General features: G+C 41.8%; 1 protein-coding gene across 1 annotated transcript in view; it reads left to right on the top strand.

Moving 5' to 3' along the window:
- Nucleotides 1-18881, top strand: part of PCM1 (pericentriolar material 1) — a 105024-nt gene that overhangs the window by 65377 nt on the left and 20766 nt on the right. The window contains exons 22-26 of the mRNA XM_044681276.1: nt 2273-2444; nt 4121-4506; nt 7555-7719; nt 15441-15613; nt 15940-16071. Coding sequence (XP_044537211.1) covers nt 2273-2444; nt 4121-4506; nt 7555-7719; nt 15441-15613; nt 15940-16071 — 1028 coding nt within the window. The remainder of the gene's footprint in view (nt 1-2272; nt 2445-4120; nt 4507-7554; nt 7720-15440; nt 15614-15939; nt 16072-18881) is intronic.

Raw genomic sequence — 18881 nt, 5'->3', positions numbered from 1 at the left:
ACTCTTGTTATGATAGCCCTTTTGCTAGTGTAATCCATTCTGAGCTTTCCCCATTTTTATTCTAGTTTTATGCTGACATTTATCTCTGCTCTGAGAAAGGATGTTCCTTAGGGTATCAGACACTTGATGCAGGAATGACTTCCACAGCCCAGATGTTCCTTCCCATCTGTTTCAAATAGAACCCCTTGCAGCTCTCATGGTCTTATGTGGTGCTTGACAAGTTCAGTGCCTTCTTAAAGAAAAAATTTCTGCTCTATAAATTGTTGTTCTAGGTCCATTCTTCATCACTGTCACCTCTTTACACTTTTATATTGAAGACCTCAATGCCTGAAATAGATGTGAATTCCCTTTGAAGGGCCTTAGTAGTTTCTTTGTAGAAGAACCAGTCTGTTCTCTACAGCAGATGTTGGAATCTAAGGCTGCAGTTGTTTTCCTGATGGTCTTTGTGCAGATTACTCATCATGAACACCTTTATCCAAGCTAACCAAATGTTCTGTGTCTCACCTATTTCCTTTTGCCATGGGATAGAAAATAAGACTCCATCAATTCCTTTATGCATTTTCCCAGAGAGTCTTTGATCCTTCCTTCCATTTAGCTACAACCTCTTCTCTTCATTTACAGCCAGAATGGCAAGATCAATAGTAATCAGGATCTCTTGGTGGATACCCACTTGTCAGCCATTGTGACCATGATCTCACACTTAGGTTCCCAGCTGTGGAGTTAGCATATTTCAGAGCTGTAGGATTCTTGGCTCTTTGTGCTCCCTTCTTTTTGCCAGACTGCCCTATCCAGGGGTCTTGGAGCCATGAGTTTTTTGTTGATCTCTAGGTTTGTAGCCTGTGAGGTCCTCTGCTTCTGTCTCAGAGTCCCCTGGGCAGCACTCATTTGTCCAGGACCTTGTCTGTCACAGGTGCGTGCTGGGGAAAAAAAACCATCTCTATTGTCGGGGAGCTTCCATTTTAATGGGCAGAGTAGGGAGCAGAACTGATATTCTCACCCAGGGCCTCTCTCCAAATCCAGTGGGTATCAAAGTTACCACAAACTAGGAACCAGTCAGCCTTCTGGTTGGTCACTAGGGAATCTCTCTCCTTGGTTTAGCTGGTCCTCGGGAAGTAGACTTGGGCAAATACAATCTGGGAGAGACAGTATAGCACTCAGGGACAAGAGCCAGATTGGGAATCACAGTCATTCAGTCAGTCAACAAGCACCAACCATCCTGGTGCTGGAGCTTACCAGATGTTTGGCCTCAGGCAAGTCACTAATTTTCTCTGGGCTTCAGGGACCTATTTGTAGAATAAGGATCACTTCTGAGCTGGTCAGGCTACAGAGATAATGGCAGTCAGTCAGCAATATCATCAGACCTGAGTCCTAAAGAAAGATAGATTGTCTGTCTTTCACAAGGTCCCTGTGGACATCTTCCAAATGCAGCTCTCCTCTACAAAATCTGTGATCCTCAAGAGGAGATCAGCCTTACTGCAAACATAGACAGAATGCCAAACGGGCGAAGAGTACCCCTTCTACAGAGGGCAGACCATGAACCCAAGGGCAGGGGAGGTGGGGGGCTGAAAGAATGTTTCAGGAAGTGACCTGAGTGTGATAAATCATTCAGCTTTGTTGCAGTATTTTAAAGTTTTCATTTTTATAGACTTGGAATAACCCTATTTTAATTTTTTTTTATAACCTTTACCTTCTGTCTTAGAATCAATATTAAATATCCGTTCTAAGACAGAAGAGCGAGCAGTAAAGGCAAGGCAGTAGGTGTTAAGTGACTTGCCCAGGGTCACCCAATTAGGAAGTATCTGAGACCACATTTGAACATAGGACTTCTCATCTCCAGGCCTGACACTGCTCACTGTGATACCTAGCTGCTCCTGTAACCCTAATTTTTATTAATTGTATTTCTGCAGAATTAATATTGGAAAAATAAGTTATGAATGTTACCTACAGAGAATGAACTCAAAGGTGGAAACTTAATTTGTATGACTATGTCTGTCTCCCAGACTGGTGCCATTTGTGATGTGGGAGGGATAGGACATGTATGGATCAATCCTGTTGCTAAAAGAAAAAGAAAAAATAAATTTTCCAAGCAGTGGTCATCTAAAATCAAATAAAAGTATATTTACTGTGGAGGTGGAGAAGAAGAGGAACTAGAAGTAAAAAATGAAGGAAAATTAAAAAAAAAATTTTTTTTTTAACTAAAAATTGTGTTTGTTAGTATTTGGGGTAAGAGCTTCTTAACATGTTGTCATGTCTGTGACTTTACTCTGGACAGGTATGAATTTCAATCCTTTATTCACATCTAATTTTGGAGATTTTGCACAAAATATCCCTACACCCAATGATCAACAGCAACCTGCAGATCAGAATATTCCAGGAAAAACTGAATATGTGGCATTTCCAAAACCCTTTGAAAGCAGTTCCTCCATTGGTGCTGAAAAGCAAAGGTATTTCATTCATAAAGTGTATTTGTTATGTATATACTTGTGTGTACACTCTTTGATACATCAATATACACTTGGAAAGCAGAATGGTTGGAGGCAGCTGGGTGGCTCAGTGGATTGAGAACCAGACCCCAAGATGGGACATCCTGGGTTCAAATGTGGCCTTAGACACTACCTAGCTGAGTGACACTGGGCAAGTCACTTAACCTCTATTGTTAGCCCTTGCCCCTCTTCTGCCTTGGAACCAATATTTAGTATCAATTATAAGACCGAAGGTAAAGGTTTTTAAAAAAAAAAAAAAGGTAGAAGGGTAAAAGGATATTCACAGTAGAGCTTGATAGACTGGGAGATAAAGAGAACTGTGACCTTGAGATTGGGCTTAAACCACACACCTGCTATTAGCCACAGGATAGTGAAGGATTCTGCTAAACTGGTTGGAGGAGTCCATAGAGTTCTTGGTTCTAAGGAGCCACAGCGTTATCTGGCTTCAGAGTCTAGGATCCCATCTGGGACACTGCTCATTTCCCTACACACCTTGGCCCATTGGTGCCCCCCACTTTCCCTTCCTGTTCTCTGCTCCATGAGAGCAAAATCCTCTTCTCACACACCCCTCCTTCCCAAGTCCCAGGACTGTAAAAAAAAAAGAGATATATCCTATATTGTCACAACAGGAGAGAGGCCACATGCCTACTGCCAAGATTTGGTTCATGGGTAGATTCCTAGGTCTGTGCTTTAGAGCAGCTCGGATAGCACTGGCTTCAGAGCCACTCAAGAAAGGACAGCTGCCCCGGAATCCTCTCCAGATACTTTTGCCTCAATTCCCACATACGGTGGTTTCACTAGCTAGGAAACCAGAACATTTTAGCCTAGATGTTTTGAGATCTGGGTTTGGGGGACTTTGGGTAAGCAAAAATAAAAAAGGCAGAGTGTGTACCAGGCAGGAGAAATGAAACAGTTTGTTGGATAAAGCAAGTTTGCTATAAAACAAAACAAAACAAAAAAAAAGAAGAAGAAGAAACAAATCCAAACAATTTTTTTTCTGTCCCTAAAGCTGTACCAGGAATATGTGAGGCCCTTCTTGGGGGAAATCCAAATATCCAGTCTGATCTGGCATTGATGGGCTGCGTTAGTGGTTTGATTTCCTTGGGCAGAGCCAGAACAGGTTTGGGGCTGCCTACGTGTAAACAGATTCACCATGATATTGGGCCACTCTGAAGTACCCCACATTTTGTATTTGTACTTTGGAGCTCAACATAGGCCCAGAATAACAATCAGGTGTGGCACTAGACCAGCAGGGTATTTCATCAGTCTGATTCTGTATAAACTAACTAACTCTTGGTCCTGAGCTGTCTTGCTCACCTCCCAACCCATTTTTTCTGGGATATCTGTACTTTTCTCTACTCTTTGCCACACTTTCACACTAGAGAAAGACCTTGGGGGTTTCAGACAAGCCTGCTTTGGTGGAATATGGACAAGAGAACACATTATGAGCTCTTTTTAGGCAGCATTCACCTAGATTTTAGTATGAGGTTTTGTGGAAACATACTTGTGGCCAGTCCTCCTGGTGATTCTCCCTCCACCCCAGTTATCCTCTTGGTATAGAATATGAGAAATTGCCTTTGGGTTTCCAAAGAATGGGAAAATCTGTGAAGGTAAAACTTCTTTTATTCCCTGATAAGAAATCAGAAGCAACCTGAAGAGGAAGTGGAAAACAGTAGACCAGCATGGCTCTTTGAGCAAGAAGGTGGTCTTGAGAAGCCATTCATCAAGACTGGCTTTGCAGTGTCTGTACAGAAAACTGCTAATAACAGTCGTCAAAATCAGCTTGATGCCACTGCAGCCACCGCCACTGCTGCCACCAGCAGGAGAAGACGACAGTTTGATGAGGAGTCTTTGGAGAGCTTCAGCAGCATGCCTGACCCTGTTGACCCAACCACAGTCACAAAAACATTCAAGACCCGGAAAGCATCTGCCCAGGCCAGCCTGGCCTCCAAGGACAAGACCCCCAAATCAAAGATGAAGAAGAAGAATTCAACGCAGCTAAAAAGCAGAGTGAAAAACACTGGTAAGTGTTGGGATTGGGTGTGAGGTGCTTATCAACAGAGACTTAACAAGGCCCAGGCCAGGATATTGGTTCAGTACTTCCTGATTTTGCAAGTGAAGCAACTTAATCTCTGAGAGATTACTATCCAGAGGGACATGGTCACCTAGATGAGTGTTTAGGCTCCAGTCTCCACATTGTTCTTGATAATATCGAAGCACTTGACAGGCCTGTAGATGGGAGGCCCCAGGTTCAAATCAGACCTCAGACACTTCTAGCTGGGCAAGTCATTTAACACTCCATTGCCTAACCTTTACCACCCTTCTGCCTTGGAACCAATAGTTAGTATCGTTTCTAAGATAGAAGGCAAGAGCTTTTTAAAAAGAAAGAAAAGATCAATGGGTCAAATTAATAAGGTGAAAATTTATGCCACTAACATTCCAGATTTTTTTTTGATCTTCAAGTTTTCTAACTATTCCATTTTTCCAGGGGAACTTGCAAAACAAAAATTAAAAAAAAAAAAATCTCCTACTCTCTATTGTGTTGGTAACCGAGACCCAGTTTTGCAGGCTTACCATCTGAAGGTCAAGCAACATAATCATTCTGCCTTTTGCTAAATGTTTGTCCTTTTTATATTCACTCCTACTTCTCCCTAGGCTAAACTAATTCAACCTGATTAACCATTAATGCCCCTCTTCCTCTCTTGTACTGGTTCCTTTGGACCTCCTAGTTATGAGTACTTTCAAGCTGTTTCCAGAACAGTCCTCCTTTCCTATCCTATCCCTCTTAGCTAACCTTTTCCTTTAAGGCCAACATGGCAGTCATACCACACCCTCATTATCGTCATTGTGTCATCTACTGACCTACAGAATGATCATTGTGCCAGCTTTCTCATTGGCTTTGGTGTGATCCCCTCTGGTGATCCTTTGGACCTAATGTGTTCATGGTGATGGCCTCTTTACATGACCAACATTTCTCCTCCCTCCTCAATTCTATGAGCCTCTCACACTCCCCATGAATCACACTGTGAGGAGGTCTTTGATGAAACGCCATGGTCATGCCGCTATCTTCATCCAAACTTTGAGCATATGACGTCCAGTCTCGACCCGACCCATCACTCATCTTTCTTTCCTCCTCTCCCCGAAAGCTTCACTTTCCTTATTAACTTGATTTTCTTCAAGTTCAGTGTTTGACTGGTTACTATACCCATTATCTCTTGTTTTTCTGCCAATAACAACCCACAGTGTCCCATCTGGTACCAGAGCCTCAGCAGGGAGGGCCTTGCTCTTCTCTTACTGATTACTTCTTGCATTTCTTAGAATACCTTCAACCCAAGATGCCCTTTTCTCCGATTCATACTTATATTCCCTCTTCTACTCAGCCCTCTCTGATTTTCCTTGATTTCACCTCTTTCAGCCTTACAATATAACATTTTATCTTGTTTCTCTAGCATACCTAAAAATCTGTATGAGGGGCAGCTAGGTAGTACAGTGGATAGATTACCAGGCCTGGATATGGGAGATCTTGGGTTCAAATGTGGCTTCAGACTCTTCTGGGTGATCCTAGGCAAGTCATTTAAACCCTATTGCCTAGCCCTTGCTGCTCTTCTGTCTTAGAACTGATATTAAGACAGAATGCAAAGATTTAAAAAACAACAACAAAAAACAGCAACTATTTGTTTGAGTCTTATTCCCTTGTGAGCTCCATGAAATAAGAGAAAGTCTTACATAAATTATATTATTCACAAATGAGCAACAATAAGAGATTATTTGTCAATTGATGTCTTATGGATATTTCTTAGTGCATGATACAGTTCTTTGCACATACAAAATGCTGAATTGAGTAAGAAGAATCTTATTCGTTTTCATTCTCTCCATCTTTATTAACACTTATTATGCTTAAGACACTACTAGGTGCTAGGAATACTAAAATGATATACAATACAGTATAGTGCCTACCCAAAAAACTGAGTAAAGAGGAAATAACATGTAAACAAATAAGGCAAAATGTGAGAGGTCTCCTCCATGTCAGAGAAGGTTTTTAGGAACCATCATTGCTTGTAAGGTAGACCTTGAGGGAAGGCAGAGAGAAGAAAATCATCTTTGTTCAGACAGAGGCAAAGGTCCACAAGAACCCAGCATGGGAGGAAGAGATGGTCTGTGTGTCAGTCTCCTGGTTTGGTTAAGAGCCAGTAAATACACCTCAATACACCTCACTGCATTGAGGCATCAATGAAGGCCAGGACTATGCAATAACATTAGGTAGGAAAGTTGGAAAGGGCTTTCAGTGCCAACCAAAGGATTTTGGGATTAGTCTGAAGGCAGAAGGAAAATAAAGCTTTTGATTAGTCAGACGTGGATCTTAGGAAGCTGATTTTTGGCAGCTCTGGGAAAGATGTCCTGGAAAGGGAAAGACCAGAGAGGAAACAGAATAATCCAGCCTAAAGGGGAGACGCTGTGTATTCGTGATAGGTGAGGAGGAAGATCCGGAGACAAATTGAACAAAGCTTAGTAATGCCAGAGCCAGCAAGATAACCAGGACATTAGTCATTGGGATTTAGGGCCACAAAGACCCTGAACATTTTGATGGTTTGTCTTTAACAGTAGGCCTTAAGGTGTTTTCCAGTCATTTCAATTTGCATGTTATTATTGACAGATTTAGAATTAAGATTATGGACTAAGACTAAATCTAGATAAAAAAATAAGCTACTGTTAAAAACCTACTATCGCTCCATCCCCAACTCCATTCTTTGTGGGGGCCCTGGAGAGGCTCAAGACCAGCAGAATGAGTCTTATTTCCACTGTTTTCTGTGGCTGTTTTCTAAGAACCATAATGAAAGTCTTTCCCACCCACGATTCTTGCCTGTAATCTTACTGGGTAAACAGACACCTGAGTGTAGGTGCTAATTTCTCACCCTGCCTATTTCTTTTGACCTGACCTGCCTAATCCTTGGGGCCCATTCTCCCCTCCTTTTGATTGCATTGACTATCAAAATGACTTATAAACATGAGTAAGGATTTCAGCTGAGCCCGTCACACCTGATGACAACAATTGTCCCTTTTTTCACTTAAGGGTATGAAAGTGCCAGTATGTCTAGTACGTGTGAGCCTTGCAAGAGTAGGAACAGGCATGCAGCCCAGACCGAGGAGCCTGTTCCAGCAAAAGTATTCAGCAGAAAGAATCATGAGCAGCTGGAAAAAATTATAAAATATAGTCGATCAACAGAGATGTCCTCAGGTAAGGGGGTGAGAAGAAGCACCTGCTGTGCCAGGCTGGCACAGCTTGGTTCAGTTGAGATTCATAACTGCTTTGGTGTGTACTTGCCCTTGGTTTTTAAAAGCGTCCTTTATTTCTTCTAACTTTATGCCTGAGATCCGGGGGAAAGAGATCCAGAAAGGTCTGCCTACCTACCTGGTAGGAAAGAAATCTCCAGTAGAATCTGGAAAAATAAGGCAGAAGCTCATCCAGCTAAACTCAGTTCTCAGTTCATTGTGCTAGACCTGCTACACAGACAGCCTTCCTTCTGGGGCCTTCCAATTCCCAGACTTCTGAGTGGAGAGAATGAATGGCTTTGCCCTCCCACAAAGATACTGGAAAGATGCTAGTTTCACTGCTGTCCTTTTGTAATTCGATTTTATTTGCAGTAGCAGTGGTAGTATTAGAGCCATTCTGTGATATGAGAAACTTTATGAGTCATCTCATTTGAGCCCTTTATTTTGCAAGGAAAGTGAGACACAGGGGAAGTGATCTGTTCAAGGTCACACATATAAGTGATAAATGTAGGCCATGCATTCCAGACCTCTAGCTGTAGCTCAAGTAGTCATAGAATCCTAGAGTCTAGCTCCTTCCTGTCCAGAAAAGATTCCCTGCCATATTGGACCCAATAAATCTTCATCCAGTCTCTCTTGGAAGCCTTACTCCTTCTAGGGCAGCCAGTGCCTCTTTTGGTTGTTCAAATTTTGGAAAATGGAAGTTTGTAAACAGAGTAAGTCTCTTATTCAGGACTGCTCTTCAGATATTGCATAAATCATCTTTTGTGGCACCACCCTGACCCCTGACCCTCTTCAGACTCACATCTGTATGTAGTTCACTCACTTTCTCCTCGTAGGATGTGGCCTGGAGGGCCCTTCACTCTCCTGGGTGCTCACCTCCAGGTGCTGGTGCCCAGAGCTAGAACTTTCCCTTCCCATGTATCTGACCCAAGAACTTCACCTACCACCTCCTTATTCCTAAGCAGCCTGAGACACTCTTCACTTTTTTTGCTGCTGCCACCCATTGAACTTGCAGCCCCTCTTCAAGCTCCAAACCCTGAGCTCCATGTCAAATTGAGCCATACCACCTCCATCTTTAGAATTTCTGTAGGCCTCCGTGTTTAATCCTATCAAACATAATCTTGTGAAATGCAGCCCAGGATAGTGGCCTATCTAGATCTCTGTGGATGCTGGTTTGCTTTCAGTATGTTAGTTGTCCCAATCCTGGGACATCTCTCAGCTTTGTACCATGACAAATTGGGTAAGCTGTTACTCTGGCCCTTGACCAAGTCATGGAGAAAAGGATAACCAGCACTGAAGCTGGTGACCTGCCATTCAGCCCACTTCCAACCTGTCTGAATTGTGTAATCACCTAGCTCTTAGCCATCCATCTTTCCCTCAAGAGAAGTGAAATACTTAATTGACACTTTGCTTAAGTCCTGAGTACAGATTCCCCTCATGAGCAGGTTAGTAACCCTATCAGAAAAGAAAAGAAGCACAGTCTGGCACAACACTTGATGAAGTCTTGCCAAGAATTGGTAATCACCACTTTTCTAAACTTTGACTGATCTGACTCTCAATTGATGCATTTTAAAGTTCTCAGCCAAGCTCATTAGCTATGCTTTCCAAAAAAACAGGCCAGGTCATTCTCAAAGAGGCGAGTAGTCAGAGGCCCTCTAGATGGACAGAGTATTGGACTAGGAGCTGAGAAGACCTCAGGAAGAGTTCAAGTTTGACCTCAACACTTAGTAGCTCTGTGACTCAGGGCAAGTCAGATTGTCTTTCTCAGTCTTGAGTTCCTCAACTGTGTAAATGGAAATCATAAGCACCTCCCTGCCAGGGTTGTTACAAGGATCAAATGAGATCCTGTCTGGAAAGCATTTTGCAACTCTTAAGGCACTTTAGAAATGCTCGTTATTTCCGTTAGCTGGCCTGGGGTTTGTGGTTAAAAAGAAGAAAGTTGAATGGGATCCCTGAAGCTAGCTCACTCAGCCTACATTTGACCATGAATCCCACTTGTCAGGTTTTTTTTACTTGGAGCTTTTTTTACTTTACTTGGAGCTTATTTACTTCAGGACAACTCAGATCAAAAGGAGGAATGTAGGGTTCCAGGTATGAATAGATCATGAAAGTATTAAAGATGTATTCAATAGCTGACTCTTATGAGCAAAGTGCTCATGTACCAGACTTATGGATATATTTCTAATGTTTCACGTGATTGATCTGGATCCTTGAACTGAACTGGAGCTCAAATCTTGTGGTATTCTGACCCCTCCCCACACCTGCAGTCCAAAGGTCAAATGAACCTGGACTGGGCGCTGGCTACTACATTGTCTTAGCCTCCATCTCTTTCATCTCGTTTACCAAATTGATGCTAAATTCTCTACCATGTCACATGTTTGATTAACTATCTCCCATTCCCCATTCCTTGAAACTTCAATAAAAATGTTTTCACTTGTAGTTAGCTCTCATACCATCAGCATAGCATTCAACAGGCTGGATGCTATGCTGATGAATCCTTGAGTCTCTATGCCTCATTTCCCTCTCTTATGTTCTCCCTTCCTTAATCTTTAAACCCCTCAACCTATATTCCCTCAGTCCCCAGCTTCCCTTTCAGGCGGTCAACTCATGTAAGAATATTTTGCAACTGCTGGTTAGCTATAAAGAAGAAAAGAATTTTTTTTTCCCCCTGGAGCAAGCTTCAGCTGGTCTTTTGGTTCTGCCTCCTAGGGGCAGAGCAAAATAAATGTTGTCCTTGCAGGTGATAACATTTCTGATACATTCCCTGTTTGTTCAGCTGGTTGTGTCCTTTGTAAAATGTGTCTCCCAGGATGCTCTTGATGCCTCTAGTCAAATGTCACCCTGATCATGCCACCCAATGGACTTGTGATCATCTTCATGAGTGTTGCTTTCTAGCCATACCTTCAGCATCTTGTATTTCTGACATTGAGGTTTTGAACTGGAGTTATCAGACTTTGTGTAAACTCTTAGACTTAAATTGCCTCCCCTGAATAGAATGTAAACTCCTTGAGCTTGAGGGCAGTTATTTGGTTTTCATCTTTGTGTGCTGCCCCTGGCACTTAGTAGGTGCTTAATGATGCTCCTGGATAGATTAAAGGATAACAGAGTGTATAAGCTATTCTAAACCTGTTTCCTGCCCATGTTGATCAGACTCAGAATCTTTACAGTATTTTGTTTTTTTAGATTGATTGAACACTGGGCTACCATGTTCTCTTCTAGGTCTCAGTATTTTAATCTCTTCCCCTGATAGGCTCTACTGTTCTTTAATTATATCAACTTGTTTTGCTGCACGTTACCTCTCATAGTTTGGTTTTGGATCTGGTGATCGATCTCCCTAATGTCAAGCTCCCTTCATTTTTTCCCACCCCCCTCCTTTATTCCAGATGAATTTTTAAATGTATTTGTTTGGTTCTACAAAGTAACTTTTGATAGTTTGATTGGCAAAGCACTAAATTAGCATGGATAGGAAGGAAGGAAGCATTTGTTCAAAACTTGTTTTATGATGTTGGCATGGCCCAATTATGAACAGTGAATGTCTGACTACTGGGCTTCTTTTATTTCTGTAGACTATTTTATAGTTAAACTTTGTGGATTTGGGAGTTGTTTTCAAGTGTCTCCCATCATTTTCCCCAGTTTTTTACTATACTTCTTACTGGGTCCTCTAACTTTACTGAATTTATTCAACCTTTTCCTTAGTTTCTTCACTGACTTTCCAGAATTTTCTAAGTAAACTATCTTGTCATCTTCCCACAGTCATTTTGTCTTCTCTTTGCCTGTGTTTATCTCTAACTTCTCTCTAGTTTTATTTCTAGAGCTAGCATTTCTATTAGCAAGTCAGATAACAATGGGGAGAATATGCACACCTATACTTTTCAGCAAGCCAGCCATTCAGCAAGCATTTATTAAGTGTCTATCATGTGCAAAACACTGGGCTAACCTCGGTTAAAAAGCAGTCTTCTGCTATTTCTTCTCTTGCCTGTAGTTGTACCCTACCTGGTTCTGATACTGGAGTTCGTCAAGGGCAGCTAACAGCTCTTTTCTTAAATCCATAATTATCTCAGGGGCCAGACCGACTTGGAATTCTCTGTCCTTTCCTTTCCAGGCAGAGAAAAGAGAAGCAAAATGAGTGGAGGAGTCCCCTACTCTGGCATCCATTGTAGTAGCCCTGCCCCTTGCATTTTCAGGATAGGAAATTCCTTCTATCTGGGTAGGTTAGCATCTTCTCTGTACCTTATTACCTCAAGCCCCAGGCAGCATGGGTCAGAGGCTAGATTCTTCTTGTCTTTTCCTAGAATTGCCTAAAATTTGCTTGACTAATATTTGGGAAATTTCAAGTCTTTGTACATCCAGCTTTTCTGTGTTGGGATAGAGCAATCACTTTCCTCCCAAAATTGCTGCCCTTTTCAGAATCCAACCCCTCCTTGTGAGTATGGAATGGTTGCTCCCTCATTTCTTCCTCTGCCTTTGGAAGGATGGGATTATCACAGGTGAGAAATCTCTGGTGTTCTACTTCATGCAGGAGAGAGCTCAGACACATGTCCAAATAAAGGAGAATTCCATCACTATGAGAGTTCCTTCTGGGCTAGGTTGATAATCATGTTTCTCAAACTCCTCTATTTCCTGATTTTCATTCAGTGGCCTATAATAGAATCCTCTTAACACCAATCCCCATCCCTCAATGAAATTTTTAAAATAAGTTTTTATTGATTTTTTTTTTAACATTACTATAGTGTCCCATTTATCCCTCCCCTTACCTTCCCAGAGAGCCCTCCCAAATGACAGTGTTTTTTAGAGAGGTTTTTTTTTTTTTAAAAAAAAGTCTGGGCAACTGTTCGATACATTGAAGAAGTCTGAAAACATGTGCAATGTAATGTGTAACACCTGTGGACCTCCCACCTCCACAAAGGGGTAGGTTCCTCAAATCAAATATATTTATTATGGTAGATTATTGCCAAGTAACAGTCCTTACAGTATTGAGTCCTTTTCCTCCCTCAAGGGTTGTGGCATATGGTCCACATTTTATGTAAGAATCAGAGAACTAACATGAAATATAAGATGGGGAAAGGATGGCTAAGAACATCATCCATCCGGACAAAGCCCTAGGGACTTGGGGATGCTATGAGCTTCCTGGGCGTCCCTAATGGGATCTGTCCATCAGGGAAGGCCACTTGCCACAGTCCTTCATTGCACGATAGGAGCCACAGAGACAACATTAGGGACCTGAGAGACCTACTGTCCTCTGCACAACCAACCAGACCCCCACATGAAGCCCCATGGTCAGTGTTGGGACCCCAGCTAGAAGATGGACATGGAAAAGCTGGAAGGAATCCAGAAAAGGCAGTGCCAGGGAGAGGAAGGAAGCACTGAAATCAGGCCATGTGGAGCTTGATGGGAAAGGAGAGGAGGAGAGACAGGAGGGAAATGAAAACCTTCCTCAAACATTCAAACACTTTTGCATGTGATTGGGGTCAGATGTGTTCTACTGATCCAAGAGCAGAACCAGGCCCTGGGGGGAGAAGGGGAGGGGCCATTTTTGTAAAGTTCCATTTGGGCTTATAGTAAGGAAAACTTCTAATAGTTAGACCTATCCAAAGGAGGAGTAGGCTTCCCCCTTCTGAGAGAGCTTCAAGCAGAGACTGGCTACCCAACTCTTTATATGCAACTGAAGTCTCAACCAGAGGCTTTTGGAGGCCTTTCAACTCCAAGAAGCCATGGTTTTGCTCTCTTCAAACTGACCTGGGCCTGAGTTGTTTCTCCGTTCCTTGTTAGACATCTTGTTATCCTCCTTCTCAAGTGGTTGGCAAAACTAACCAGAAACCTCCAGAGACAAGTGGGGGCATGGCTTGCCTTTTTTAAGGCCAAAGCAGAGGATTTTGAGGGGACAGAAAGAAAGTTTTCTCTTTCTCATGCCCTGCCTTGAACATGGAAAGTAGAGTCAAACTCATTGATCAGATCAGTCACTGGTTTGTTTGTTGTTTTTTTTTGGAGCTTTTAATTCCTTTATATGGTGAAGAATTTAAAATGAGTAAAACTGAAAAAATTTCCCTTTTGGACTCAAAAGCAACTTTAAAAAAAGGTTTTTGTTTTGTTTCATTTCTTTATCCAGTGATTCATAGATAAACCCTGTGTTTACTACTCATACACATTTTGTGTTCATCACTGTATCTGTCCCTCCCCCCTTTCCCTACAGCACATGCTAGGAGAATACTTCAGCAGTCTAACAGAAATGCATGCAATGAAGCACCAGGTAATACACCAATTGCTTAGTTTCAATTTCTGGGGGAAAAAATATCTCTTGTCCTAAATTCTCATCTCAAACGCATTGCTATAAAGTCACACTCTTTTAGGTGTAGTGTAACGTATTTGTGGGCCGGTATAGGATTAAAAAATTAAAGAGCAAAAACATGCTGCATTTCAGGAATCTGATAGTTTTCTAATTTAAGTTACTGTTATTCATTTGTCATTTTTCACTTGGTGAAACGACAGTGTATTTATACATGTGCACACGCATGGGAGTATGTATGTGTTTACAAGTATATGGGGTGTATATGTGCATGCACATATGTGTATGGGTGTGAGAGTATGCATGGAGGTATAGTTTCCAGCTTGACATTTTCAGCAGGTAGTGTTTTATTTAGCTTGTGCTCTGGAAGTATTTAAAGCATAATTTCCCAGGGATTCTAATTTAGATTTATTCCTGATTCCTAAATGTTTATGATTGTAAAGTATCTTTTCATTTATTTCTGTTCCTTGGAGATACCTAATATCTCCAGTGGAAACCAACAGCAAACCGATCATACAAGGTTGTCAACTTTTAGAGGGCTTTTGCAAGTGTCTTTGTTATATTTAAAAGAGAAAATTTCCTTCCAGGCTTTTAATGCTTTATAGTTGCCTAACAACAATCAATGGAAGAAATAAGAGGGTTGTTTTCACACATCAGAGAGCAGAGAAGAACAATTGAGTAGGACCTAGAGAAGCGAGAAACTGAACACATTAGGGTAAAGCAACTATAGCTATCAGAAGATGGGCTCCAGGAATCAGAAAGACTACATTCCTCACCCATCTTGAACCCTAGAATTCTAAGTCTTAAGAGGGGTGAGCAGGCCACATACACCCTCAATTGTAGGTTTACATTAGTATAAAAATTAGTTAACCAAGATAAAAAGTAAAGCTATTGTTACTAATGGATGGGAAGAAATAAACTATTGTATGTGTGTGCGTGTTTGTGCTCACACATGTGCCAATTTAAAAGGACATGGTCCAACTCAAAAATCCCATAACTTTAGGGATGAATACATTGTTGCCTTGGAAGAGTCCATCACTACCACAAAATGAACTATTTCTGTCGAGATGATCTCTGAGCAGACTTGCAGAAAACCAACGCATGTGTCATATTTCATCTCATCGGTGTACCGATTAAAGTTTCCGTTAAATTTTATTATAAAATACACAAACATTTGTGAAGAAATGAGGATTTAGCCCATCTTCCATATATCACAGATTTGAGGCACCTTCGTTGAACACTGAGGACACTGGTTTGTCATTTCAATGGTCTCTTGATTCTGAGCTCAAAAGGGCATGAAAGTACACAAAAGCTGCTGTTAAAAGCTAATATTGTCGCTGGAGGTGCAGGAAGTGTCCAATGGTTCATCAGTTTTGATTATCTGATTTTTTTCTGTCTTCCAGAAACTGGAAGTGATTTTTCTATGTTTGAAGCTTTGAGGGATACTATTTATTCCGAAGTAGCAACGTTGATTTCTCAAAATGAGTCCCGTCCTCATTTTCTCATTGAGCTTTTCCATGAACTGCAGCTACTGAACACAGACTATTTGCGGCAGAGGGCGCTATATGCATTACAGGTAAAGAAAGGCCTCTTTTTCTCTGTGTGTCTGTACTGAAGCCTAACCTGTTGGCAAATGTTCCCCTTTCTGTTTGCTCTGTACTTTGTGGCTAATTTATTGCTTCTGTAGTGTCTTTGGAGTTAGTTGGGAAAGAGTGATATAGCTGAACATTTTGCCCTTAGCGTAAATCTCTTCTGAAACCCTATTGCTCTTATTGTCTCGTTTCAAAATGGCTAGTACATTTAAGTACAATATACTGAAACATTGAGAAAATAGTACTTTGTTATTTATTAACAATAAATTCTTATTATAGAAGTAATTAACTGCCTTATTTCTTTGTCTAGGACATAGTCAACAGGCATATTTCTGAGAGTAATGAAAAAGGCGGTGAAAATGCCAAATCAGTGAATTCTGCTACTTGGATAGCCTCAAACTCAGAACTTACTCCCAGTGAAAGCCTTGCCACTACTGATGATGTAAGCTTTTAATGTTTAATACAGTGTAGGTGTCTTTTCTGTCTATGGTATATTTGCACCAACCGATTTTACCTCTTTTTGTGAACACACTAAAATGTATGTTGTTTTATCTTCAATGTAATTAGACTCTGAAAGTACATTTCCCTTTTTTAGCCTGAATTTAGGTTCCCTTTGTTGATTTATACTCATTCACTTGTCAGAAAGGGACTTGTCAGCAGTTAAGAAGTAAGATTGCTTTTGGAGCTTTTGCCCATTGACTTAGTACAGTTAGCAGTAGACACAAGTAGATGGTGACTCCAGACCAGAATGAACCTGAATGAGCTGGCTCTTCCTCAGCTCTTCAGAGCTGGGAGGTATTGTCAGGAATACCTGTTTCAAACCCCTCACATTACAAAGAACTGGAGAGGGAAGTCACAGGGCTGGCTGATCAGGAGGTCTTAGCTGCTAGCCAGGCCACAGGTTTTTACCCAGCACCACCCTGTGCAGAAAAGAGTCTGACCTTGGTGTGTAAAGAGGCAAAGTGAACCAGAAGTATTAGGGGAGAAAACCAGAAAGCTGGTCTCATACAGATGTTTCTCTAGTGGTAGTGTGCTCAGAACCAATCCTGATAGAAGCATGATTAAAAACCTACTAGCCTCTAGGGGGATACCAAGGCAAAAGTGAAACAGTCCCTGCCTTCAGACTGTTTCTGTTCTAACCAAAGCCCTTACATGTATGCAAAAGGATTACTAGGGAAATTTGAGGAGGGAGAACTTTCCTGGCTGGGATATTGGGAAAAGGCTGAGTTTGAGTTGAGCTTTGAAGGCCACCAGAGACTTCCCAGGGGTTGAGGTGATGGGAGAAAGCTTTGTAGGCTTGAGGGATGGCCAGTGCCAATGCAAGGAGGCGGGAGATTGGATCATCCAAGAGACCATAACAAAACACCTGGTAGCTGATGAAGTGACAAAAAGGGAATAGGGAGAAATCTGTGATCACTCTAAAAAATCACCGTGACCACCCATCAAATAAAAATGGAATGCCTAGATACATGTCTCTGGGATTAGCCCTTCAAATGGATGGACTAGTGGTTGCCCAAGATGACAGAAAGGAAGAGAATATGCTGGATGGCAGCTTTTGAGAAGTGTGATATGCTTTTTAGTAGGCCCACAAAGCTCTCTAGCAGAAAGATCTGTCTTCTTAATGCATATATTCTCTGAGTTAGACTCTGTGATGGTGGGTCCCTGTGAAATGGAGAAGACAAATAGGCTGCCAAGCAATTCCGGGGATAACCTACACACAAGAAGTACCTACCTTATTAAAATCACAGACCAATGGGTAAAAAGTCAGAATTGTAGAATTGTTTATTTCCTTTTTTGGTCCAAGCCTGTGAATAAGCAGCTTGAGTAATTTTGGGCCAGTTATTCTGGACTTTAATAAGATCTGCACAGAGCAAAGGCATTAGGCAGTAAGTAATTTGCCCAAGGGGCCACACAGCTAATATGTGTTAGAGACAAGTCTCAATGCCAATCTTGTTGACTTCAAGCCTGGCTATATCCACTACACCAGACAATCTCTCAAAATGCTAATTAGTATTAGTATTCTAAAGTCATTATCATTTCTCCAAAGATAGCAGTGTTCAGTTATGGGCTATGTACTCAGGGGGACAGCTTGATCACCACGTTGAAATGAGAAAGTACATTGAGCTTAGGACGTGTACCCGAGAGCCTTGAGGCAGACAAATGGAGCACACGGTTGTCCAGGAAAAGAGTTCATCTGCCATTTCTTCTGGCCCTCTGCCTCTGCTTTCTTAAGCCTATTCTTTACCCTTACTGCTACCTCCAGTCCCTCCATCCCATAATACTTTCTTAGCAGGCCATTTACCTTGCTCTGACTTCATTTTCCCTTCCAAGACCCTGTACTTGGCCATTTTAACTCAATAAACCTTCTATATAAACTCCAGGCCTAGCACTATATCCACTGTTCTTCCTCCTTCATCTCTTTGGCAGGCTCATCTGTACTGCCCTTTTCTCCCTCTATTAGCTCCCATCACAGACAAAAGCCTCCTCATTCTTCTAGTGATTTAGGTTCACAGTGTGGAATTCTCCTGGACTCTTCCCTCTCTCTCATGTCACATTCCCAGTCATTTACCAAATCTTGCCATTTCTACCTCCGCATACGGCCCCTTTTCTCCACTCACAGCTGTTAGGCCCTCCTCATCTCTCATCAAGATAACTGTGGCATCCTCCTAATTGGTCTCCTGACCTCAAGCCTCTTCTCTTTCCAATCCATCTTTCACTCTTCTGTCAAAGTAATCTTCTGAAGTTTTAGCACAGATCCATGCAGTTTAGTCAACTCCATTAGTTTCCTGTTGCCTCTGGGAAAAGGTTTCTTAACCTGTGGCTCATGAATATGTGTGGGTTTTTAAAAAATATTTTGGTACCTGCATTTGGATATAATTTGTTTCCTCTGTCATCTTATGTATTATATGCCTTTAAAACAGTGGCTCTGGGAATGGAGTCTCTGGGCTTCTCCAGACTGCTCAAGGGCTCCATGTCACAAAAAAGGTGAACAAGCAATGCTCTGGTGTCAGATTCCAAGTCCTGTAGCAATTTAGCTTTTAATGCCCTCCATAGCCCTCCACAGCCCATTCCCATAGAAAGCAATCCGTCTAACCAGACAGGTCTTCTCTGGCTTTCTCCTAGCCGACCCTGGGGCTCCATATTCATGCCTGGTAGGCAACCTCTTCTTGATCTCTTCATCCTATCTCCTCTGACAGAGTGTCTGCCACCAGGTCATCCTCACTCACTTCTCTTTTATTTTTCCTTCTTTCC

Source organism: Gracilinanus agilis, chromosome 6, assembly GCF_016433145.1.
Source record: "Gracilinanus agilis isolate LMUSP501 chromosome 6, AgileGrace, whole genome shotgun sequence".
NCBI lineage: Eukaryota > Metazoa > Chordata > Mammalia > Didelphimorphia > Didelphidae > Gracilinanus > Gracilinanus agilis.
This window is presented reverse-complemented; position numbering and strand designations above follow the sequence as displayed.